Here is a 25,824-nt window from a genome sequence, read left to right on the forward strand (position 1 = left end):
GTATCTACTAGTCATTGACAGTTGCTGTGTCTTCACATTTCTACCAACACTTGATATCAGATTACTTAAGTTTGGAAATTCTATTACATATGAGTAGTGGTTTTAATTTTACATTTCTCTAAATACAATGAGGTTGAGCACCTTTTCAGTTTTTTTTTTGAGACGGAGTCTTGCACTGTCACCCAGGCTTTGGATAGGTCTTTTATTGCATTTTTGTACACAAAATGTTTACTACATTTTTTGAATAAATGATGTATCTTTTTGCAATAAAGCATACTTAATATTGATATTCATTTATTTTATTTTATTTTTTGAGATCGAGTCTTGCTGTCCCCCAGGCTAGAGTGCAGTGGCGGGTTAAACGGTTCTCCTGCCTCAGCCTCCTGAGCAGCTGGGATTACAGGCAAGTGCCACCACGCCTGGCTAATTTTTGTATTTTTAGTAGAGACAGGGTTCACCATGTTGGTCAGGCTGGTCTCTAACTCCTGACCTCAGGTGATCCACCTGCCTCGACCTCCCAAAGTGCTGGGATTACAGGTGTGAGCCATCGCGCCCAGCCAGTATTCCATTATTTAATCAGTAAATTTATCTAGTGTCACTATTATCTTCTCCACTGGATAAACTACAAACCATAAAGGTAAACATATGTAGATAGTAAGTTAAAAGGGAAATCAATAAGTAGAATGCTGCAGGAACTAGTTGTGAGTTACAGCTGATTTTACTTTTTTTTTTTTTTTTTGAGATGGAATCTCACTCTGTCACCCAGGCTAGAGTGCAATGACTCTAGCTCATGTCTTGGCTCACTGCAACCTCCTCCTCCCGGGTTCATGGGATTCTCCAGCCTCAGCCACCTGAGTAGCTGGGACTACAGGCGCTTGCCACCATACCGGGCTAATTTTTGTATTTTCAGTACAGATGGGGTTTCACTATGTTGGCTAGGCTGGTCTCGAACTCCTGAGCTTGTGATCCGCCCACCTCAGCCTCCCAAAGTGGGATTACAGGTGTGAGCCACCATGCCCGGCCTAGCTGATTTTACTTTAAAATTTTCAGGTTTCAGGCCAGGCGCAGTGGTTCATGTCTGTAATCCCAGCATTTTGGGAGGCCAAGGCAGGTGGATCACCTAAGGTCAGGAGTTCCACACCAGCCTGGCCAACATGGTGAAACCCCGTCTCTATTAAAAATACAAAAAATTACCGGGCGTGGTGGTACGCACCTGTAGTCCAAGCTACTTGGAGGCTGAGACGTGAGAATCACTTTAACCCAGGAGGCGAAGGTTGCAGTGAGTCGAGATCATGCCACTGTACTCCAGCATGGGTGACAGAGTGAGACTCTGTCTAAAAAAGAAAAAAAATAATAAATTTTAAGGTTTCAGATCACTCAAGCAAAAGATACTTCCAATGTGCCTACTTGAGACTGACAATAACTCTTAAGAATTGGAGGTATGAGGAATAACTGGTCCTGGGTGCAGTGGCTCATGCCTGTAATCCCAGAACTTTGGGAGGCCAAGGTGGGTGGATTACCTGAGGTCAGGAGTTATAGACCAGCCTGGTCAACATGGCAAAACCCTGTCTCTACTAAAAATACAAAAAATTAGCCAAGCGTGGTGGCACATGCCTGTATTCCTGGTTACTGGGGAGGCTGAGGCAGGAGAATGATTTGAACCTGGGAGGCAGAGGTTGTATGAGTCAAGATCACACCAATGCACTCCAGCCTGGGCGACAGAGCCTGACTTTAAAAAAAAAAAAAAGCAAAGAAAAAGAAAACAAAAAAGGAAAGAAAAAAGAATTAGAGGAATTTAGAGGAATAAGTGGTGCTGCCTTTGGTGCAACATTAATGAGATCATGTCAGGATTTTATTAAACATAATTAAATGACTGACTCATGTCAGAATGCAGAAAATAGACTATTGGAACACTGTCAAGTTATAAACATTAGTGCTAAACAAATCACCCTACTACACTAGAAGATGTTCAATGGTCCTGAGATACCTTAAGGTAAATTCTAAATTATAATATTAAGTACAATAATAATGAGGTCTGAATGGAAAAGAAAGACAAGATTTTAAAAATTCCCTTGAATTTGAAACCGTATTTGTTAAATTACTAGAAGAGTGATACATAAATTAATAGTAATCAACGAGAAATTAAGCTGGAAAAAAGTAATGTTGAAGAAGAATTGCTTTATTTTGGTTATGTCATTGTCCTACTCATTATAAATATCACTTCCTTTCCTTCTACTTTTCTATTATCCTACACTAGAAATATTTCAGGCTGTTTCACAGTTTTAAAGAAGTTTCTTGTCAGGGGTTATAAGGGAACAGAGACATTTGGTCATCCCATTACCTGTTACAAATATAGAATTCCCATTCTAATCTGTTTCACACATTGGTATTCCTTTTTAATTTACTTTTAAAGGGACTCCACTGCATTACCTTAAAATAAAAAGCTTGCTCTCATTGACTGGGAAACATTCTGCTTTCTCACAGACATAATTCCATAACAATATAGCTTATCGACACCAAAAGAAAATTCAGAACTTCTCCTATCAAGCTTCACTCTTAGTCATTTTGATATTTTATCCTCCACACCAGCAATGTTATCCTAACTTGTTCAGAAATCATTATTCAGTAACTTTGTCTTTCTGGAGGACAAATGAAACAAGAAACAAGGAATAAAAAATTGCAAAAGGCAAAAGCCACTGTTGCAACCTTGAGTACCATACCCCTTCTGCCTTTGATTAACATTGCTCTGAGCCTGGAGAGGATCATCAAATGACAGCAAGTCATTATTTGTCTGATGACTAATAATTTCTTCCAACCCACCTTCTCCATCCTCCTGTTTCCATGAGGAAATGCTGTTCCTGGGAGGAAACACTAACATGTATTGTACATTTCTAGGTAAATTAACAAGCAGGAGTGCCTTTTCTTTCTATCTTCTGTCTGCCAGGACACCAACACCCCAGGAAAACTTTGGTCCCTGAATGACTGGGGAGAGCAATAACACCCTACTTCCCCTAATGATACTTTATGGTTATGGGTATGAGAAATAAATTCCTATGTGTTAAGCCACTGAGATTTTGAAATTAATTGATTATAGCAGCCAGCACTACTTTAATCAAAAAAAATTATTAGCCCCTTAATAGTTCTTTAAAAGAACTATACCTTCGTATCTCTGACTAGCTGGCTGAATCAGTGAGAATCATTCAGCTTGTGGCTAATGACAGATATTGCACATCTTCAAGATTAATTTTATTATTAATGTAAAGTTTCTGGAATGTTTAAGTTTAGAAAACTGAGTTTACATGGAAAATAAACTCTGAATTAAGACTAGAGAATAACAGGAAAATAATTATGCATGTATGTGTGTGTGTATACATGCATATTATCCACACCTATAGGATATGTTTAAAATCCTAAAAAAATCCATGTAATGACAGTGGAAAATCTGGGCTCTTCTATTTTTCTGTTGGCAAGAGACCTTAAATAGAAGGAGGCTCAAACTTTTTAGTGGACAGGTGCATGATAAAAGAGTGAACTAAACTTAATTGTGTCTGACAGCCAGTATTGGTCTATCATTTTTAGACTGGGTTCATAAGAGTGACAATTAACATCCTCTTCAAAATGAGCATTTAGATGCAAATAATCAATATGGTTTTCCCAAAGAGGATATAAGGCTGGCAAATAAATAAACACATGAAAAAACACCTTTTTTTGTTGTTGTTTTTTTCAGACAAAGTCTCACTCTGTTGCCCAGGCTGCAGTACACACAGTGGCATGATCTCGATTCACTGCAACCTCCGCCTCCCAGGTTCAAGGAATTCTCATGCCTCAGCTTTCTGAGTAGCTAGGATTACAGATGTGTGCTAGCATGACCAGCTAATTTTTGTATTTTTAGTAGAGACGGGGTTTCATCATGTTGGCCAGGCTGATCTCAAACTCCTGGGCTCAAACGATCCTCCTGTCTCGACCTCCCAAAGTGCTGGGATTATAGGCGTGGGACAGTGCATCCAGCCTCAACATCTTTAGTATGAGGAAAAATATATGTTAGGCCAGGTGTGGTGGTTCATGCCTGTAATCCCTGCACTTTGGGAGGCCAAGGTGGGCAGATAGCTTGAGCCCAGGAGTTCAAGACCAGCCAGGGTAATGTGGCAAATCCCGTTTCTACTAAAAATACCAAAAATTAGCTGGCTGTGGTAGAAGGTGTCTGTAATCCCAGATCGTGCCACTGCACTCCAGCCTAGGCCACAGAATGAGACTCTGTCTCAAAAAAAAAAAAAAAAAGAGGAAAAAAGGAAAAATATGTTAAAAGCATGATAAGATACCACTATATACTTAGAAGGATGGCTAAAGTAAAAATTATCAAGTACCAATGATGATACACAGTAACTGAAGCTCATACATTGTTGGCAGGAATGCAGAATGGTACAGCCACTCTGGAAAACGGTTTGACAGTTTCTAATAGATATATAATTACCATAAAACCTAGCAATTTTACTCCGGGCATTTACTTAATAGAAATGAGTATTTATCAATTCAGACAAAAATTTGCATACAAATGTTCATGACAGACTTAGTTGTGACAGGCAAATGCTGGACACAACTCAATATCCTTCAGTGGCCAGATGGATAAAGCAAACTGAAGTATCCACACAGTGGCATATTATTCAGCAGTAAAAAGGAACCAACTTTGACACACAACCTTAATTAATTTCAAAAACATTAATTCCGGGAAGACACTATACTCAGTGAAAGACATTATGCTCTAAACAGTTACATGTTGTATGATTTCATTTATTTGGAAATCTTAGAAAGATGAAACTATCATAATGAAAAATAATCACTGATGTCCATGAGTTTTGGCTAGGGTGAGCATATGACTAAAAGGATGGTATGAAGAAGTCTTCTGGGATGGTGAAATTGTTCTGTATCTTGATGACTACAAAAATCTAAACACATTAAAATTCATAAGACTGTACATAAATAGAAAAATTAGTCAATTTTGCTGTACAACAATTCAAAATAATACGGCAGAGTAAAATTCACTGTAACATTTTTAAGGAAATGTTAAGAAATACACAAACACTGATGCAAATCCTCAGTGATACAAAGTAGCAAACAATTCAGTAAAGAGAGAAGATTCATAAATTCTAGGAAATGGGGGATTATCCAATCAATGTACTGTATTATTAGCAGGATACTAGATCCTAAGTTAAAAAACATATATAATTAGAAGCATGAAAAACTCAAGTAAAAAATTCATGCAATAAAAGGTTAACTTCCGTGATTAAAGAATTAAAAGATTTCCCAAAGAATCCATTTCCCAAAGAATGGATTACGAAGCAGGCTAATGCACATTAATTCTTGGCAACTCAAGACTCTGAAATTGTATTGTCAAGCTTACATATAAATTCCAAATATCGGAAACAAGGAAGAGTAAAAAGAAAAATCATATGTCAACAGTGTGGTGTAGAGATTATATTCTCTTTTTGCAATCTCTCTTTTTTTTTTGAGAGAGGGAGTTTTGCTCTTGTTGCCCAGGCTGGAGCGCAGTTGCGCAATCTCAGTTCACTGCAATCTCGGCCTTCCGGGTTCGAGCGATTCTCCTGTCTCAGCCTCCCGAGTAGCTGGGATTATAGGCATGTGCCATCATGCCCAGCTAATTTTGTATTTTTAGTAGAGATAGCATTTTGCCATATTGGCCGGGCTGGTCTCGAACTCCTAACCTCAGGTGGTCCGCATGCCTCAGTCTCCCAAAGTGCTGGGATTACAGGTGTAAGCCACCGCGCCCGGCCTCTTTCATTAATGTTTTATACTTTTCAGCATACATATCTTGCACATACTTTGTTAGATTTATACCTGAATGTTTCATGTTTTTGGCGCTATTGTAAATAATACATTTATACATTTCATACATTTCATAATATTTCACTTTTCAATTGTTCATTGCTAAACAATTGTTTTTTATTTTGAGACAGAGTCTCACTCTGTCACCTAGACTGGAGTGCAGTGGTGCGATCTTGGCTCACTGCAACCTCTACCTCCCGGGTTCAAGTCATTGTCATGCCTCAGCCTCTCAAGTATCTGGGATTACAGGTGTATGCCACCATGCTGAGCAATTTTTTGTATTTTTAGTAGAGACAGAGTTTCATCATGTTGGACAAGCTGGTCTCAAACTCCTGACCTCAGGTGATCTGCTCACCTCAGCCTCCCAAAGTGTTGGGATTACAAGCACGAGTCACTGTGCCTGGACTGTATTTTAATTTAAAAAGCATTAGATGGGAGGCTGAGGCAGTAGATCGCTTGAACCCAGGAGCCGGAGGTTGCAGTGAGCCGAGATCGTGCCACTGCACTCCAGCCTGGGCGACAGAGCAAGACTCTATCTCAAAAAAAAAAAAAAAAAAAAAAAAAAAAATTAGATGTGCATGGTAAAATATCCAACAGTATAACTGGTGTACAATTCAAATTAACTTTCTTCCCCACTAAAGATCTCTAGTTTTCCACTGAGAAAGCCACTGTCAATAGTTTCTTATGAAACATCTGAAAATAAGTTTCAACTAAATGTATGTATATATAAATCTTCTCATCATCCTTTATCCTGCTGTATTTAACTGGTTCTCTGTAGATGAACATGTAGAATGTTTTAAATTTTAAATATTCATAAATGCTACAATGAACATATTTGCACCTATGCCTTTGTACACACATCCAAGTATATATTTATAATCTAAATTCCTGGAACTACAAATCCTCAGAGAATGGTATATCCACTTTCAATTTTGATAGAGAATTGGCAAAGTAATCCATGCATACAACAGTATTTGAGAGTAGTCAGGTATTTTTTAAAAAACATTATCAGAGTTTCTCATGCATACACATAGTTGAGAGTTACTATAACAGAACCTAGAATGGAGAGAGGGTGAAACTGAGGTTACTAAAACAGAAAGGTTCTGATGTGAACCTCAAAAGAAAGTACTAGGTTGGTGCAAAAGTAATTGCGTTTTTTTGCCATTAAAAGTAATGGCAAAAACCGCAGTTACTTTTGCACCAACCTGTAAGGGATTAAACTAAGGATATGGTAGTAGGGCTAAAAGAGTATGGCAAGAAGATATTCAGAGGGTAGAATTTATAAAAAACAACCAAGAGCCTCATGAGATTAAGGATTGCTTGTAGCACACCATTATATCCTCAGGACTTGGCACCCAAATGCATTTTTTGGTGAATAATGACAAGGTAAACAGCAAGTAGGATGTAAAGTGTGTGTGCTGATGAAGAAAAGGGAGGCATTAACCTAGATTCATGTCTTTTTGACTTAGGAGTCTAGACAGATAAAAAATGGATAGAAGAATACTAAAAGGTTTTGATACAGTATGACCAAGGAATAATCAGAAGTATGTAACTAAAATAATTTATAAGCTCAGTCATGGAAATAAGTGTGTAGTCTTCTAAGAAAAGCATTACTCTATCAACATAAAAAAAACATAAATAATAAGTCACAAGCCAGGCATGGTGCCTCACACCTGTAATCCCAGCACTTTGGGAGGCTGAGGTAGGTGGATCACCTGAGGTCAGGAGTTTGAGACCAGCCTGGCCAACATGGTGAAACCCTGTTTCTACTAAAAATATAAAAATTGGCTGGCCATGGTAGCGTGCACTGTAGTCCCAGCTACTCGGGAGGCAGAGGCAGGAGAATTGGTTGAACCTGGAGGCAGAGGTTGCAGTGAGCCAAGATCGCACCACTACTCTCCAGCCTGGGTGACAGCGCAAGACTCCGTCTCCAAAACACAAATTAAAATAAAAGTAAATAAATAATAAGTCACAATCTATCCAAAAACCAATAACCGCTATTGGCTTAAATGTGACTACTTTTTTTTTTTCTTTGAGACACTCTCACCCAGGCTGGAGTGCAAAGGCACGATCTCGGCTCACCGCATACTCTGCCTCCCAGGTACAAGTGATTCTTCCACCTCAGTCTCCCGAATAGCTGGGATTACAGGAGCATGCCACTATGCTCAGCTAATTTTTGTATTTTTAGTATAGATGGGGTTTTGCCATGTTGCCCAGGCTGGTCTCAAACTCCTGGCCTGAAGTCATCCACCTGCCTTAGCCTCCCAACATGCTAGGATTACAGCTGTGAGTCACTGTGCCCAGCCAAAATGTGGCCACATTGAAACTCACCCCCTACATTACATTCAGTCTGAAGAATGTGTTCATGTCTAGTTCATGATGATGTATTAAATACTAACATCTAATCTCTCCCCATAATTGCCACTAAAACACATAAAAAGATATCCGAAAAAAGATAAATACAGCTAGGTGTTGTGGCTCATGACTGTAATACCAGTATTTGGGTTGGCAGTGGTGGGAGGATCCCATTTGAGCCCAGGAGTTCCAAACCAGCCTGGGCAACACAGTGAGACCCCATCTCTATGAAATATGTCTTTTAAAAAATGAGCTGGGGTGTGGTGGCTTAGACCTGTGGTCCCAGCTCCTTGGGAGGCTAAGGGCCTGGGAGGTAGAGGATGCGGTGAACTGTGATTGTGCCACTGCCTTCCAACCTGTGCAACAGGGCAAGTCCTTGCCTAAGAAAAAAAAAAGTAAATAAATAAATACAAAAAATAAGAGTTTGCTGGCCGAGCATGGTGGCTCACGCCTGGAATCCCAGAACTTTGGGAGGCCAAGGCAGGCAGATGACCTGAGGTCAGGAGTTCAAGACCAGCCTGGCCAACATGGTGAAACCTTCTCTCTACCAAAAATACAAAAATTATCTCGGTGTGGTGGCAGGCTCCTGTAATCCCAGCTACTTGGGAAGCTGAGGCAGGAGAATTGCTTGAACCTGGGAAGTGGAGGTTGCCTGCAGTGAGCTGAGATCACACTACTACACTCCAGCCTGGGCGACAGAGCAAGACTCTGTTTTAAAATAAAAAGTTTGCCATAACGCCAACATTAGAAGACATGGGTAAAGTGGAAGAGTAGTGCAAGCTATCATAAACAACACATTAGTAGCAGAAAATGGGAAGAGACAATGAAAAAAATTTAAAAACCTGGATTTGAGTGGTGTGCCATAGCTATGTGACCTAAGGCTATTTAATATCTTTGGTTTCATCACCAACAAAACGAAAATGATATTTTGAAACAAATGTAAAGACTTAAAATGAAATAAATGTAAAAACTTAAAAAGACTTAAATGTAAAAGACTTAAAGTCACCAGCCTTGTGGCTCCCTCCTGTAATCCCAGCACTTTGGGAGGCCAAGGTGGGTGGATCACTTGAGGTCAGGAGCTTGAGACCAGCCTGTCAACATAGTGAAATTTCATCTCTACTAAAAATGCAAAAATTAGCTGGGCATGGTGCACATGCCTGTCATCCCAGCTATTTGGGGAGGCTGAGGCATGAGAATCTCTTGAAAATACAAAAATTAGCTGGGCACAGTGGCATATGCCTGTCATCCCAGCTACCTGGGAGGCTGAAGCATGGGAACTGTTTGAACCCAGGAGGTGGAGGTTGCAGTGAGCTGAGATCACTGCACTCGAGCTTGGGCAGGCAAGGGGAGAGTTTAAAATAGTACCTAGTAAATAATAAGAGCAAAATAAAAGTTTTCTATCCTGATGACTTGAGAGGCCCAAAGTTAGTGATATATGATTACACTTCATTTTCATGGGTGTAGTCACACAATTTTGTTCTATAGCAAATACTATTTACAAAAACACCTGTAAATGCTCGATTGGTTTTCCATTTTTAGAATCTACTGAGGGTTGTAGAAACTATACAGCAGAAAATTAGTATTTTTCCAGAAAATTAATATTTCATCTTCCAAATGGTTTCATGAAAAAAATAAAATAAAAAAATTATTTTTCTTAGAGGTCATCTGAGATGACATTTAAATTTAAAACTATACCAACAGAAAATAGGAACAAAGTCACAGAATAGAAAGAATTTAAATATATCTTGACTTTATTCTACAAAAGTGGGCATAAGAGATATTACAATAAATTCTGAAATGTGTGGTTTTCACAAGCTGATGATTATTGTTGTTACAGAACTGCAGTAACTTTCAGTACTTTTCACAGATTAAAAATAATTCATTAGCACAAAAAAGGTCAGGCTTGGTGGCTCATGCCTGTAATCCCAGCACTTTGGGAGGCCAAGGCGGGTGGATCACAAGGTCAGGAGTTCAAGACCAGCCTGTCCAAGATGGTGAAATCCCATCTCTACTAAAAACACAAAAATTAGCTGGGCGTGGTGGTGGGCACCTGTAATCCCAACTACTTGGGAGGCTGAGGCAGAGAATTACTTGAACCTGGGAGGTGGAGGTTGCAGTGAGCAAAGATCACACCAGCCTCCTGAGTAGCTGGGATTACAGGCATGGGCCACGAAGCCTGACCTTTCTAAAGTACATAGGAACTGGATTGAAAGGAACTCCCACTGGCCAAATCTGCTACAATTTGATAACCAAAATAAAAAACAAGAGTACTGATTTAAAACTTCTCAAATAAAACAGGTATCCATGAGTCTACAGTGATACCAATTTTTCTTAAAGGAATTTAAAATTGTAAAAAGTGAATGAGTGAATGAATAAATGAAAGGAGAAAGGAAAGTTCTTCCTTACCATACAGTGCCAACTAAGAAATACAAAATAAACAACAGAGTTAGAAAATCATCATTTTAGTCACTACTCTGTGACCAGGAGAGTAATAACTGAATCAGGCAAGGATCATAAATGGATACTAAAACTATTATGTCAGAGTCTGATAAGAAACAGAATTATTACATAGTTTTAAATAATACTTCTACAGCTCACTTCAGTAATTAAAAAGGACACTGGTAACTACATAGGAGAAACTTGGCAGACCTCACTTTAGTCAGTGATCAGAGTTAATAACATGAATAATGAACAAACTGACATCACATGCCACCTGATGTGATGCATTGAGGACAAAATATCATTTATGTAGTAGTCCTGCCAAGAAAGTGAAACTAAAATTTAAACATGCAGATCAGGCAAAACTCAAGTAAGAACATTCTGTAAAATAACTAGTCTATACTCTTCAAAATGTCATGAAACATAAAGGCTCAGAAACAATTCCAGATTAAAGGAGACAAAAACAAAATAACAACTAAATGCAATGTATTATTCTGCATTGGGTCCTAGGCTGAAAAAAAAACTGTTAAAGGTTCAGGTAGTTGTGGCATTTTTTTTTTTTCTTCTGACCGAATCTCGTTCTATCACCCAGGCTGGAGTCCAGTGGCGCAATCTCGGCTCACTGCAAGGTCCTGTTCTTGGGTTCAAGTGATTCAAGTGCCTCAGCCCCCTAAGTAGCTGGGATTACAGGGACATGCTACCACACCTGGCTAATTTTTGTAGTTTTAGTAGAGACAGGATTTTACCATGTAGGCCAGGCTGGTCTCAAACTCCTGACCTCAAGTGATCTGCCCACCTTGGTCTACAAAGTGCTGGGATTACAGGTATGAGCCACCATGCCTGACCTAATATACATTTTGCATATGCATATTAACATATGTAACACACACATTGTATTTATAATATACTATATATTTGTATATATAACGTATATATACATATATAAAATATGTATATTATATAATTATATAGTATATGTATATTTATATATTATATAATATATATACACATATTATATACATATATGTATATATGAAAATTATATACATATATTATATGATTATCATATATAATATATATGCAGAAATGTAAATAATAAATAATATAATATAATATAAAATAATATAAAGTGCAGAAACGTGGGAAAATATTGAAAATGGATTAGGTGAATTTTCTGTAACATTTCTATAATTTTATTTTTAAAAAATTATTAGAATAGGTAATTTCTTTTTGGTCTGCCACATATTTTTTACTTTTTAGATATTAAAAAAAAATTTTTTTTGAGATGGGAGTTTTGTTCGTTGCCCAGGCTGGAGTGTAATGGCGTGATCTCAGCTCACTGCAACCTCTGCCTCCTGGGTTCAAGCGATTCTCCTGCCTCAGCCTCCCAAGTAGCTGGGATAACAGACACGTGCCACCATGCCCGGCTAATTTCGTATTTTTAGTGGAGACAGCATTTTGCCATATTGGCCAGGCTGGTCTCGAACTTCTGTCCTTATGTGAACTGCCTGCCTCAGCCTCCCAAAAGGCTTGGATTACAGGCATGCGCCACCATGCCTGGCCAGTCTTCCACATATTCTAAAACTATAATGGTTAAAACAGTACTGGTATGATAAAAGATAAATCACTAGGAGGGGAAAAAAATAACACAAATACACAGGCGTACCCTGGATATAGCACAAGTTTACTCCCAGACATCACAAAAAAGCAAATTTTGTAATAAAGCAAGTCACAAAACCTTTGGTTTCGCAATGCATATAAAAGTGTGCAATAGCATTATGTCTGAAAAAACAATGTACATAGCTTAAGTAAAAAATATAATACTTCATGGCTACAAAATGCTAATGATCACCTGACTCTTCAGTGAGTCATAATTTTTTCAGTGGTGGAGGATCTTGCTTCAAATGTTAATGGCTGCTGACTTAACAGGGTGGTTGTTGAAGGTTGGTGTGGCTATGGCAATTTCTCAAGATGGCAGTGAAGTTTGCTGTATCGATAGATTCTTCCTTTCATAAAAGATTTCTCTGCAGCACTGATGCTGTTTGACAACATTTTCTTCACAGACCTTCTTTCAAAACTGGAGACAACCCTCTCACACCCTTATCACTGCTTTATCAACTATATTTATGTAATATCTTAAATTCTTCGTTGTCATTTTAACAATGTTCACAGCACCTTCACTAGGAGTAAATGCCATCTCTTTCATTGCTTATCCATAAGAAGCAACTCCTCATCTCTTCAAGTTTGAGCAGGAGATTGCAGCAACTCAGGCTCATCTTCAGGCTCTACTTCTAATTCTAGTTCTCTTGCTATCTCCACTACATCTGAGTGACTTTCTTTACTTGTCTTAACCCCTCAAAGTCATCCATGAACACTGATATAAACTTCTTCCAAACTCCTGTTAATGCTGATAGTTGGACCTCCTCCCATGAATCACGAATTTCTTAATGGCGTCTAGAATGGTGAATCCTTCCCAAAAGTTTCTCAGACGCATCAGCGGAGTCACTTTCTATGGCAGCCATAAGACTTAATGCAATGTTTTTTTCTTAAATAATTAAGGCTTGAAAGTAAAAATTTCTTTTGCTGTGTTAGCAGTCATGAATCATGAGAGAAGTGTGACTCTTCCACTTGAACATTAAGAAACACTGTAGAGTTATTAAGTGGCCTAATTTCAATATTGTTTTGTCTCAGGGAATAGGGAGCCTGCGAGGGAAAGGGATTAGGGAAGGGCCTGTCATGGAGCAGTCAAAACACACATAACATTAATGGATTAAGTCCAGCATCTTATGTGGGAACAGTTCATAGTGCCCCAAAACAATTACAATAGAAACATCAAAGACTGCTGATCACCAATCACCATAACAGATTTAATACTAACAAAAAAGTCTGAAATAACCAAGATTTACCAAAATGTGACACAGAAACCCTAAGTCGGCATATGCTTTTGGGAAAATGGCACTGACAGCCTTGCTTGATGCAGGGTTGCCGCAAACCTTCAATTTGAAAAAAACCACGCAATAAAGCAAAGCACACTAAAATGAGGTATGCCTGTGTAACAACTCAGTAAAGGAAGGCACTAGGAACTTCTAGTTGAACTGGTTATCGTTAAAAAAAAAAAAAAAAGTCAAGCATATAGACAATGTAGTCTCCCCAAACAGCTAGAAAGTTTTAAGGTATCTTCAAAACATTAAGAACAACTGAGGGTCAACAGTAATCAACATTTTGGTAGCTCTTCAGCACCCCTGCTCTAAAAGGTATTTTCTCTGAGTTCTTATTGTAAGCACACAGCTGGAACCTTAAAAAGTGAGCTTGCATGGTTGTATTAAGAAGTGGTTGAGGGTTGGGTGCAGTGGCTCATGCCCGAAATCCCAACACTTTGCGAAGCCAAGGCAAGCAGGTCACTTGAGGTCGGGAGTTCAAGACCAGCCTGGCCAACATGGGGAAACCTCATCTCCACTAAAACTACAAAAACTAGCCCAGCGTGGTGATGCAGGCCTATAATTCCAGCTACTCAGGAGGACAAGGTGGAAGAATCGCTTGAACCCAGGAGGTAGAGGTCACAGTGAGCAGAGACCACGCCACTGCACTCCAGCCTGTGTGACAGAGTGAGACTCCATCTCAAACAAACAAAAAAGAAGTGGTTAAATATAGAATTTCTGTATTTTCAACAGTATCTTAAGAGATATTTATCAGAGCTGCTAAAATGAACAAGAGTACAATCTAGTCATATTTGAGTCATGCACTCAAACTTCAAACACATGGTTAAAAATATGTGTTTAAGAAATTAACAAACTTAAAGCCACAAAACCTTTTTTTTTTGAGATGGAGTCTCTCGCTCTGTCACCCAGGCTGGAGTGCAGTGGTGCAATCTCGGCTCATTGCAACCTCTGCCTGCTGGCTTCAAGCGATTCTCCTGCCTCACCCTCCCGAGTAGCTGGGACTACAGGCGCCCGCCACCGTGCCCGGCTAATTTTTGTATTTTTTGTAGAGACAGGGTTTCGCCATATTGGCCAGGCTGGTCTTGAACTCCTGGCCTTGTGATCCGCCCACCTTGGCCTCCCAAAGTGCTGGGATTACAGGTGTGAGCCACCGCGCCCAGCCCCTAAAGCCACAAAACTTTTAATGTCACATAAGTATGCTCTTTTATCCAACAATAAAAATGGAGGAAATAAGACATATGCAATGAACATAAGCAACAGAAAACAAAAATAACAATAGAAGACAACATTGTGAAGCTGTCATGAGTCAGTACTAGGACAATAATGATGGTATGGTAAGTCTAAAAATTTTGATACAGTAGATGAAACAGAGATGTACACTTATTCTCTACCTGGAGAAAGAGAAAAGGATAAAAAGAATATCTTAACTCTCTCATTCACTTTCAAATTAGAAGCATGGCTTGAAAATATGAGTGAATTTTATTTAGGCTGCTGGTCTGAGATAAAGAGAGGATGGGAAGTTGGTGTCAGCAACACATTTTAAAAAAGACAGGGTAAAATATTTAGTGTCTTTTCACAAACTACAATAAGAATGCCTAACATAATCAGGGACATTTGTGGGGACCAAGAAAATGACTAATGTTATGCAATTCAAATGAATTAATCACAGCAATAATAAAGTACTGTTTTCATAATTAACTTTTTTTTTTTTTTTTTTTTTTTGAGACAGAGTCTCACTCTGTCGCCAAGGCTGAAGTGCAGTGGCATCATCTTGGCTCACTGCAACCTCTGCCTCCCAGGTTTAAGCGATTCTCCAGCTTCAGCCTCCCAAGTAGCTGGGGACTACAGGCGCATGCCACTGCATCTAGCTAATTTTTAAATTTTAAGTAGAGATGGGGTTTCACCATGTTGGCCAGGTTGGTCTCGAACTTCTGACCTCAGGTGATTCACCCTGCCTTGACCTCCCAAAGGGCTGGGATTATAGGCATGAACCACTGCGCTCAGCCCATGATTAACTTTTAATATAAGATTATTATTTTATCTGTTGAAATTCTTACTGCTTTAGAGCAATAAAGTATCATCTAAGCATTCTATATTACCAAATGGAAATGAATGAGATAACCCCTAAATACTACCTACACTTAATGATGGAGTTGATATTTTGGTCTACATGAATGTCTACAGTGTACAAAATAACTCCTTCCTTTCTCATACTGTATCAAGTAGAGTAATTATTCTACTGAAGTCTTTTTCAGATTAGGCAAAATTTGTTGAATTCCTGCCCCTTCTACTCTAACTTGTATATATGAGTGTACAAAGGTCTAAAGTCTATTAAAGGCTGCCATGTTAATTTATGGTTCTAATATAAAAACTAAGCCATGCTTAATGTGATTAATACCTAGAACAGGGCTGGAATATACCCATCATCAATTTTCATTACATAATGAATAAACTGAAAGTTTTAAAATTGCTGCCATAGATATTAATGGTATTTTTCCTAAGAGAGCAAAGTCTACCTTAACATTAACATTTTTACGGTATGTTATAGCAAAAGTTTTCAATTTTTTCTACTCTAACACATAAGCCGATATAATATACTTATCAGTAATATTCAATTACTATAGCAATAATTCTCTCAAAAGAGGCAGCTGCCCTAAGAATTATCAACTATTTTCTATAAAAGGCTTCTGATAATCATATGACTTCAGAAAAACTTAACTTTCTAGAGTCATACAGAAGGAATATCAATAAACTCCTACCTGTTCTGGCATGGCTCCATGTTCAATTCCAGTCTTCAATAATCTGTAGCAATTACCAAAGAGATCCCATTTTGTGAGATCATGTGCACTGAAATAAACAAAAATGCATTTGTTTTATTCTAGAATGGAAAGAAATTTAAATTTGAGCTCAGTTCAAATGAATGGAAAAATAAAATAATTTCATTTCGGTTGGGCACAGTGGCTCACGCCTGTAATTCCAGCACTTTAGGAGGCCACGGCTGGCAAATTACTTGAGGTCAGGAGTTTGAGACCAGCCTGGCCAACATGGTGAAACCCCGTCTCTACTAAAAATACACACACAAAAATTAGTTGGGCATGGTGGTGCATGCCTGTAGTCCCAGCTACTTGGGAGGCCGAGGCAGGAGAATCACTTGAACCCAGGACACAGAGCAGTGAAACAAGATTGCACCACTGCACTCCAGTGTGGGTAACTGAGCAAGACTCTGTCTCAGGAAAAAAAAAAAAATTTTTTTCATTTCCATAAAGGGAATGCTCATTAAATGCTCAAATGTGAAAGAAAGGCAGAAAGGAAAAGGAAATAAAAAGAGATGATTCTAAGAATGTATTAAAGAAATCAACAAAAACAAAACCTCACATATTTAACTCAAAGTTTCTACCACGTGGTTTAAGCTCACATTCTATTCCATATATGGATAAACTCCCTTTATTGTATATATAAAAGTACCTTTTTTGTTTTATTTTTATTTTTTTTAAGACAGGGTCTCGCTCTGTCGCCTAGGCTGGAGTACAGTGGCAAGATCTCGGCTCACTGCAATCTCTGCCTCCTGGGTTCAAGAGATTCTCATGCCTCAGCCTCCTGAGTAGCTGGGACTACAGGCGTGTGCCATGACACCTGGCTAATTTTTATATTTTTGTAGAGATGGGGTTTCACCATGTTGGCCAGGCTGGTCTTGAACTCCTCGACTCAAGAGATCCACCCGTCTTGGCCTCCCAAAATGCAGGGATTACAGGTGTGCACCACCACGTCAGGTCTATTTAAAAGTACATTTTAAAGAACTCCATTTACAATTTAAAAATAAAACCACACGCATATTTTTGAAAGAGAGATCTGTATTCCCAAAATGGAGATAAAGACAAAGGAAAGGAAAAATGGGAAAGCTCAAAAACTGCACTATAGCTATTTACTTGGGCTGAGGACTTATGAATGTGATAATGGTAAATTTTTATATTCTCATGAGCTCTACTACTAAAAACAGTCATTCTGACACTAGTAACTTCTGTTTTCAAATGACAGTTTTTTTTCTTTTAATAAAAGTTTGCTTTTCTAGGGAATTCTAAAAAAATTTACTTGTATATAAAGACTTAGATTTTGGAAACTGATTTTTAATTTTGAAGTACTGATCAGTGTAAAAACTATATTCAAACTCTCTTTGGACAACAAAGTTCTTTTTGTCCTTTCTTCATGGAGAAGACCGGCATATCTCATTACAAGGGAAGTGAAAATTACAATTTGACAACACAAATTTCAGTGATCTGAATCTTTCTTCCTTATTCAAATTCACCTGTTCTACTGACATAGTAAGAACACAATAACCAAGCATACAGGAACAATTCAGGAAAAAAGCTCACAAGAGTAACTCATGACTTTCCTGAAAATCTTATTTATTTTTGTCCTTTATGTTAACAAATAAAAATTAGTATATACTTATTGTATACAGCATGTTGCTTTGAAATATGTATAAACTGTGCAATGACTAAATTGAGCTAATTAACATATCGATTACTTCACACACTTATCATTTCTTTCTTGTGGTGAGAACACTTAAAATCTACTCTTAGTCGGGTGCAGTGGCTCATGCCTGTAATCCCAGCGCTTTAGGAGGCCGAGGGAGGAAAACTGCTTAAGCCCAAGAATTTAAGACTAGCCTGGGCAACATGGCGAAACCCTGTCTCTAGAAAAAATAAAAAAAATTAGCCCAGTGTGGTAGCATGTTCCTGTAGTTCCAGTTACTTGGGAGACTGAGGTAGGAGGATCCCTTGTACACAGGAAGTTGAGGCTGTAGTGAGCCATGATTGTGCCACTGCACTCCAGCCTAGGTGAGAGAGCAAGACTCTGTCACAAAAATTTTTTTTGAAAAAATAAAAATATTAAAATCTACTCTCTTGGCAATTTTCAAGAATATAACACATTGTTTTTAACTATAGTCACCATGTTGTACAACAGATGGGTTGAATTTATTACTCCTAACTGAAATTTTATATCCTTTGACCAATATAAGCCCAACTGTCCTCCAGATTTTCTTTCTTTCTTTTTATTTTTTTCTGAGATGGAGTTTTGCTCTTGTTGCCCAGGTTGGAGTACAATGGTACGATCTCTGCTCACTGCAACCTCTGCCTCCTGGGTTCGTGCAATTCTCCTGCCTCAGACCTCCCGAGTAGCTGGGATTACAGGCGCACACCACCACGCCCGGCTAATTTTTTGTATTTTTAGTTGAGACGGGGTTTCACCATGGCCAGGGTGGTCTTGAACTTCTGACCTCAGATGATCCACCTGCCTCGGCCTTCCAGAGTGCTGGGATTACCTGTAGCACTCTAGCTGATGAAATAAGCCTGTCTAATTTGTTAAATACTCATGGGCTTAAACTTTTACAGTATATATTCATTACATTAAATGACAGCTAAATCATTATAGTAAATACATATTATACCTTAAGTAATTAAATGACAGGCCAGGCACAGTGACTTACGTCTGTAATCCCAGCACTTTGGGAGGTCGAGTGCCAGTGGATCGCTTGAGGTCAGGAGTTCAAGACCAGCCTAGACAACATGGTGAAACCCATCTCCATTAAAAATATAAAAAGTAGCTGAGCGTGGTGGCGCACACCTGTGGTCCCAGCTACTTGAGAGGCTAAGGCATAAGAATCACTTAAACCTGGGAGGCAGAGGTTGCAGTGATCCGAGATGGCACCACTACATTCCAGTCTGGGCAAGAGAGTGAGACTGTGTCAAAAAAAAAAAAAAAAAAAAAAAAAAAAAAAAAAAAAAAAAAGTAGTTCAGTGATAGCAAAACATAAATTATATAATCATCAAGATAAATCCGAATAAAGGAAAAACATCTCAATATTCCTCTAAAATTTCCATTTTTAAAAAAACATCTATTTTGTTTTAATTGAGATAGGATCTGCCTATTGCCCAGGCTGGTCTCAAACTCGTGGGGCTCAAGCAATCCACCTCCCTTGGCTTCCCAAAATGCTGGGATTATAGGTGTGAGTCATCACACCAGGCCTAAAATTCCCATTGTTATTAATGTCAAACACAACAGTCAGTCACTGTGTGCTGGCTGTTACATGTCATTCACTGAATCTATTTTATCTTTCTGTTGTTATTGAGATCAGATCTCACCATACTGCCCATGCTGAAGTGCAGTGGCTATTCACAGGTACTATCATGGGCCAGTGCCATGATCAAGCGCAGCCTTGAACTCCTGGGCTCAAGTGATCTTCCTTCCTCAACCTCCTCAGTGGCTGGGATCATAGCTCTGTGCCTGCACACTTGGGTTACTACATTTACTTTATTTATTTTTTGAGACAGCCTGTTGCCCAGGCTGGAGTGCAGAGGCGCGATCGCAGCTCACTGCAACCCCCACCTCCTGGGTTCAAGCAATTCTCCTGCGTCTCCTGCCTCAGCCTCCTGAGCAGCTGAGACCACAGGTGCACACTCTCATGCCCAATTTTTGTGTTTTTTGTACAGACAGGGTTTTGCCAGGCTGGTCTCCAATTCCTGGCTTCCACCTCGGCCTCTCAAAGTGTTGGGGTTACAGGCATGAGCCACCTCGTTGCTTTTACTTTAAATAAAATAACGTACTTGTGAAAAGAAGTTAACCGCTTTAATGTAGAAAGAACATTGTAAATATCATCATCATCAGCTTCTTCTCCCTATAAAAAAAAGGAAACATCACATCATTACCACAACTTTACTCACATTATAGTATGTTACTATTTACTGCCTATTCTTTTAAATTATATAAATAGTATATATTCATTGTAGATCCATAATACAAATAAGCAAAAAGGCAAAAACACCCATAACTCTAACAACCTAGAAATAATTTCTGCATTTTAAATGTTGTGATAAACATGACTTTGAAAAGCTTTCTGATTAATACTATAAGATAAAACCCTTTAAAATTTCTAAGTGAAAGGTATGTACTTGAAAGACTTTCAATGATTATTTCCAATATTTTATTGTCAGTCACTTTTGTAGCTTGAAAATCACAATGAATGAAAAATCATAATGGTTGAGTTCCAATAGTAGGAAAGAGTCTTTTATAAATCAGTTACGTGGTCATTAGAGCACAGAGAACTATGGAAGTCCCAGATTGCGTTACATAGATTGATGAGAGAGAGGGAAAGAGGAAGAAGTCACAGAAATAATTAGAAAATAAGCAATTGGGAGATGCTTGCTGATATCTTGGGCATACCATTGATAAGCAGGCATCCTTAAAAGCAGACTTAATTTGCATGCTCTATTCATTAGCATATCACAATAATTCAGCAATATTAAAATGTAAATAAGGTCCCAGAAATAGAAAATGAGTAAGGAAAAATTAGACTTTAAAGAGACTTTTTTTTGCTGGATGTGGTGGCTCGTGCCTGTAATCCCAGCACTTTGGGAGGCTGAGGTGGGCAGATCACTTGAGATCAGGGGTTCAACACCAGCCCGGCCAACATGGTGAAAGCCCGTTTCAACTAAAAATAAAAAAATTAGCTGAGCGTGGTGACAGGTGCCTGTAATCCCAGCTACTCCAGAGGCTGAGGCAGGAGAATCACTTGAACCTGGGAGGCAGAAGTTGCGGTGAGCAATGAGCTGAGATCGTGCCACTGCATTCTAGCCTGGGTGACAAAGCAAGACTCTGTCTCAAAAAAAAAAAAAAAAAAATTCTTGAAAGAGAAAAAAAATTCTAGTTTTTATGACAGATTTTTAGAATAAAAATAAGGCATAACCAAGGCTGATCTTTATAGAATACACAATTATAATAAGGTTGCTAAGTTTTGGAAGGGGCAGACAATTCTACTCGATTTCATTTTAAAATGAAAATGCTTTACACACTCAGCTATCTTAAATTCTTAGTCTATATTATTATATGTACACATTAACTTTAGAACAGACCTCTTGCAATAGGTCTTCCACAGAATGATTGAATCGATCTACAAACTCATCAATCAGCTGGCTTCGAGCTATGTCAACTCTGTTCTGGATGGTATATTCTTCACTGCATAAGATGCTATAGGTTTTACTGCAGGCTTCTAGAACATCTGATTCTACATGTTTCTCCACAACAAACTTAATCTGTTTTAATAAAGCATCCAGATGCTGAGAAGACAAAAAAAGAAAAACTGTAATATTTAGATTAATAAAAAATAAAAAATTAGCATCTGTCAAATAACAAATAAGCCTATAAGAGTACATGAAAATAATTCAGTTAATAAAACTATAATAGCTGAATTTCAATTTCACAGTATCATTACCTTTTCCATTCTACCTGTGCTGTAGATTTCTAAATCAAAATACTGTGGGATCTGTAGCAAGTTTGCTACCTTCTCTGCATCTGCAGAATACTAGAAGGAGAAGAAGCAAAGAAAAATACAGTAACTACTTTAATAGTACAATGAAAGCAAACTCAGTGACATAACAAAACTGTAAATGAAACTGTACCTTTGACAGTAACATAGGAAGTGTAATAATAAAATGTTCAGTCAATTTGTTTCTATCATCAATTTGAGTTTTCCTTTCTTTGGCAGTTAGCACCTAGAAATAAAGTCGGAAAAGAATTAAAGGGTGTTGTGCTAAATTATAAATCCAAAATGTTACATATATTGATGAAGCACTGGCAAATAATATAACCAAAAATTTAAGAGAGGCTTAATGACTGAAACAAATACATGAAAATTTATGCAAATTTTTACATAACATGCACTACTACCTTATCAAACAGCTAAAGTTTGGGCGAATTGCTATCTGTTTATGTCAAATAAAAATATACACATTTTAATAAAACCATAGTTACCATTATTAAAATACTGAAACCAATCAAACCCAATTTTTCTAGGGTTTTAATCTCAACGTGTTAACAGTGATCTTCCTATGTTAAATATACACACACTTTTTAAAGTAATGCTTTTTAAATACCAACAGAAGTTAATATATTCTCACTTATTTTAAAAGCATACACTAATAATATCTCTGGATTCATTTACATTTGAGTCTCCTTGTAACTAAGCTCATAAATCTGTTATACAGCAATCAACAAAAAAGAGTATAGTTTGTGCTCATGGAACAAATTTAAGCTGACAATGCTCATCACTTTAGCCTGTATCCAACTTGTGAAACCACAGGTGACTCCAAAAATAAAATATTAAAATGCAAACTCAGTTTAACATAATAATTTCCCCTAAGTATTCTGCATTTTATTATCTTGAAGGGCTTTGCCATCATAATGTCGAATTGTTTTACAGAACAGGAACATTCCAATATAAATTGCCACTTTATAAATGTGAACCCCAATGTTTAAGAATATGTGCAAGAAGTAATAGCACTGCCTATTTGTTGTTCAGTCTTTTTTTTTTATTTTTATTTTTGAGACAGAGTCTTGCTCTGTCACCCAGGCTGGAGTGCAGTGGCACGATCTCGGCTCCCTGCAACCTCTGCCTCCTGGGTTCAAGTGATTCTCCTGCGTCAGCCTCCTGAGTAGCTGGGACTATGGGTATGTGCCACCATGCCTGGCTAATTTTTGTATTTTTGTAGAGATGAGGTTTTACCATGTTGACGAGGCTGGTCTCAAACTCCTAACTTCAAGTGATCCACCACACCCAACCTTGTTGTTCAATCTTTTAAGCATATAAAATAATCACCTGTGAATGATCTACCAACCACTGTGTTTAGCTCTGCACAAAGCAATTAAGGGAACTACATGTATGTCTAGGAATGTATTCAAGATATTGAAAAGACTTGAAATTCATTTGACAATGTATGAAACGTCTAAGGATACTGATTTCAGGGAAATGCTATTTTTGATGGCACGATCTTTTTATTTATTTATTTATTTTTGAGACGAAGTCTCGTTGTGACACCCAGGCTGGAGTGCAATGGTGCGATATTGGCTCACGGCAACCTCCGCTTTGCTTCCTGGGTTTGAGCGATTCTCCTGCCTTAGCCGCCCAAGCAGCTGGGACTACAGGTGCGTACCACTATGTCCGGCTAAGTTTTGTATTTTTGGTACAGACAGGTTTTCCCCATATTGGCCAGGCTGGTCTAACTCCTGACCGCAAGTGATCCGCCCACTTCGGCCTTTCAAAATGCTGGGATTACAGGCGTGAGCCACTGCACCCAGCCTGAGTGGTCATTTTGTTAGACACGCTACACACTTGAACTCATCTAGTCCTCAAAATACCTCTGAGGGGATAACAAAAATGGTATGACACCTATGAAGAAGGAATTTGCCAACATCTAACAAAATTGTACACATATTTTTCCTCTGACCTAGCAGTACCAATTCTATCTCACCAACACACCTGGTACAAGTAATGAGATATGCATACGATTATTCATTCTTTCTTTTTTTTTTTTTTTTTTTTTTTCTGAGACGGAGTCTCGCTCTGTCGCCAGGCTGGAGTGCAGTACTGCAATCTCAGCTCACTGCAACCTCTGACTCGCTGGTTCAAGAGATTCTCCTGTCTCAGCCTCCCGAGTAGCTGGGATTACAGGCACGCACCACCATACCCAGCTAATTTTTGTATTTTTAGTAGAGACGGGGTTTCATGTTGGCCAGGATGGTCTCAATCTCCCGACCTCGTGATCTGCCCACCTCGGCCTCCTAAAGTGTTGGGATTACAGGCGTGAGCCACCATGTCCAGCTGATTATTCATTATTTCTAGTAGCAAAAGACTAGCAACAGTCCAAAAGACTGTGCATAGGTGAACTTTCAGTAGTGCATCCATCTAATAGACACTATACAACCAGAAGAAAATGAAGACCTCCAAATAAAGATATGAACTGATTTCCAGGATACACTGCTAAAAAAAAGAAAGGTACAGAATAGTGTATAAAGTATACTATCTTTAGTAAAAGATTAGGGGGTGAGTGGAATGGGAAATATGAATACATATATCTGTATGTGTACATGCCTTTACCTATTTGTGCAAAATGAAACACCTGAAGAATAAACCAGAAACGAATAAAAATGGTTACTAATAAGAATGAGGTGTAGAGAAAGGTATATAAATAAGACTTCTCTCACTACATCTTTTCACATGTTTTTGACTTTTTAACTATGTAAATGTTTTACCTATTTCAAAAAAATAAGTTTGGGGAAAAACTCATAAATTTGAAGAGGTAAAACCCCTGTTAGGCTAAATTTAGGTCAAATATAAAAATGAATGTATGATTTAAATGTATATACATAAATATACATTTATTACTCTGTCTACTAAAAGTACCTAGCAGAAATCATAAGCAATTAACAGTAAGTACATCCTCTTAACTGAGTACCAGTATTTTAATCTTTAAATACTACTCTGTATTAAAAGGAACCATGGCTCATTGGAGAAATGGCTGATTCTTGTGCTAGTGTGGAATCTAAAATTCAAGTAAATCTCAGTGATCCCTACCTTCCTTGTATTCATGCCCTTATACAACCTCGTCCTACAATGTATAAAGCTGACTTGTATAACCAATAGGATATTTTGAAAATGATATTGTGTAATTTTTGAGGTTATGTTATAAAAGACATGGCAGTGTCTACCTTATTCTTTTGGATCATTCACTCTAGGAAAAGTCAGCAGCCATGTCATGAAAACATTCAAACAGTCCTATAGAGAAACCCGCATGGTGAAGCACTAAGATCTACCAATGGTCAGCACTAACTTGTAAGCCATTGTGGAAGTGGATTCTGTAATTCCAAGTCAAGTCTTCAGATGCTAAAGCCCAGGCTAACGTCTTGACTGCAACCCTATGGAAGCCCCTAAGCCAAAAGAATAGTTAAGCTCTTCCAAAATTTCTGATCTACAGAAACTGTATGAGATAATAAAGGCTTATTATTTCACACATCTTTAACTTTGGAGTAATTTGTTACACTGCAATAGATAACTACTCAAGCAGTAAAGGTAGAAAGTGAACCTGGGGCATCTTGTTTCCCAAGAAAGCAAGAAAGTAATTAAAAAAGAAGAAGATATGTGAAAAGGACAATAAATTAGTATGAAGGGGCTTATCACTAGTCAAAGGTGGGACAGCACATAATTTAAAGACTATTAAGGAAAATTTCAGAAACATTCAAAAGCAGAACAATAACCATTAGCCCTGTCATTCCTGTTTCATTAATTCTCCTGCAGTTTTTCTTTTCCCCCAAGGCATTTTAGGGCATATCCTTGCACATTTGTCCCTTGAACAACACAGTTTGGAACTACATGGTTCATTTATATACAGATTTTTTTCAATAAACATATTGGAAAATT

General features: G+C 38.1%; 1 protein-coding gene across 6 annotated transcripts in view; it reads right to left on the reverse strand.

The window, feature by feature from the left end:
• The window catches only part of STAG1 (stromal antigen 1), a 398,006-nt gene that overhangs the window by 63,105 nt on the left and 309,077 nt on the right, over nucleotides 1–25,824 (reverse strand). For all 6 annotated transcript variants that reach the window (XM_050779584.1, XM_050779585.1, XM_050779588.1 and 3 more), the window contains 5 exons: nucleotides 22,031–22,123; nucleotides 21,844–21,933; nucleotides 21,485–21,688; nucleotides 20,180–20,250; nucleotides 16,334–16,421 (listed from right to left, as the gene is read on the reverse strand). In XM_050779584.1, the coding sequence (XP_050635541.1) occupies nucleotides 16,334–16,421; nucleotides 20,180–20,250; nucleotides 21,485–21,688; nucleotides 21,844–21,933; nucleotides 22,031–22,123 (546 nt within the window). The remainder of the gene's footprint in view (nucleotides 1–16,333; nucleotides 16,422–20,179; nucleotides 20,251–21,484; nucleotides 21,689–21,843; nucleotides 21,934–22,030; nucleotides 22,124–25,824) is intronic.

This window comes from Macaca thibetana, chromosome 2 (genome assembly GCF_024542745.1).
Source record: "Macaca thibetana thibetana isolate TM-01 chromosome 2, ASM2454274v1, whole genome shotgun sequence".
Classification (NCBI taxonomy): domain Eukaryota; kingdom Metazoa; phylum Chordata; class Mammalia; order Primates; family Cercopithecidae; genus Macaca; species Macaca thibetana.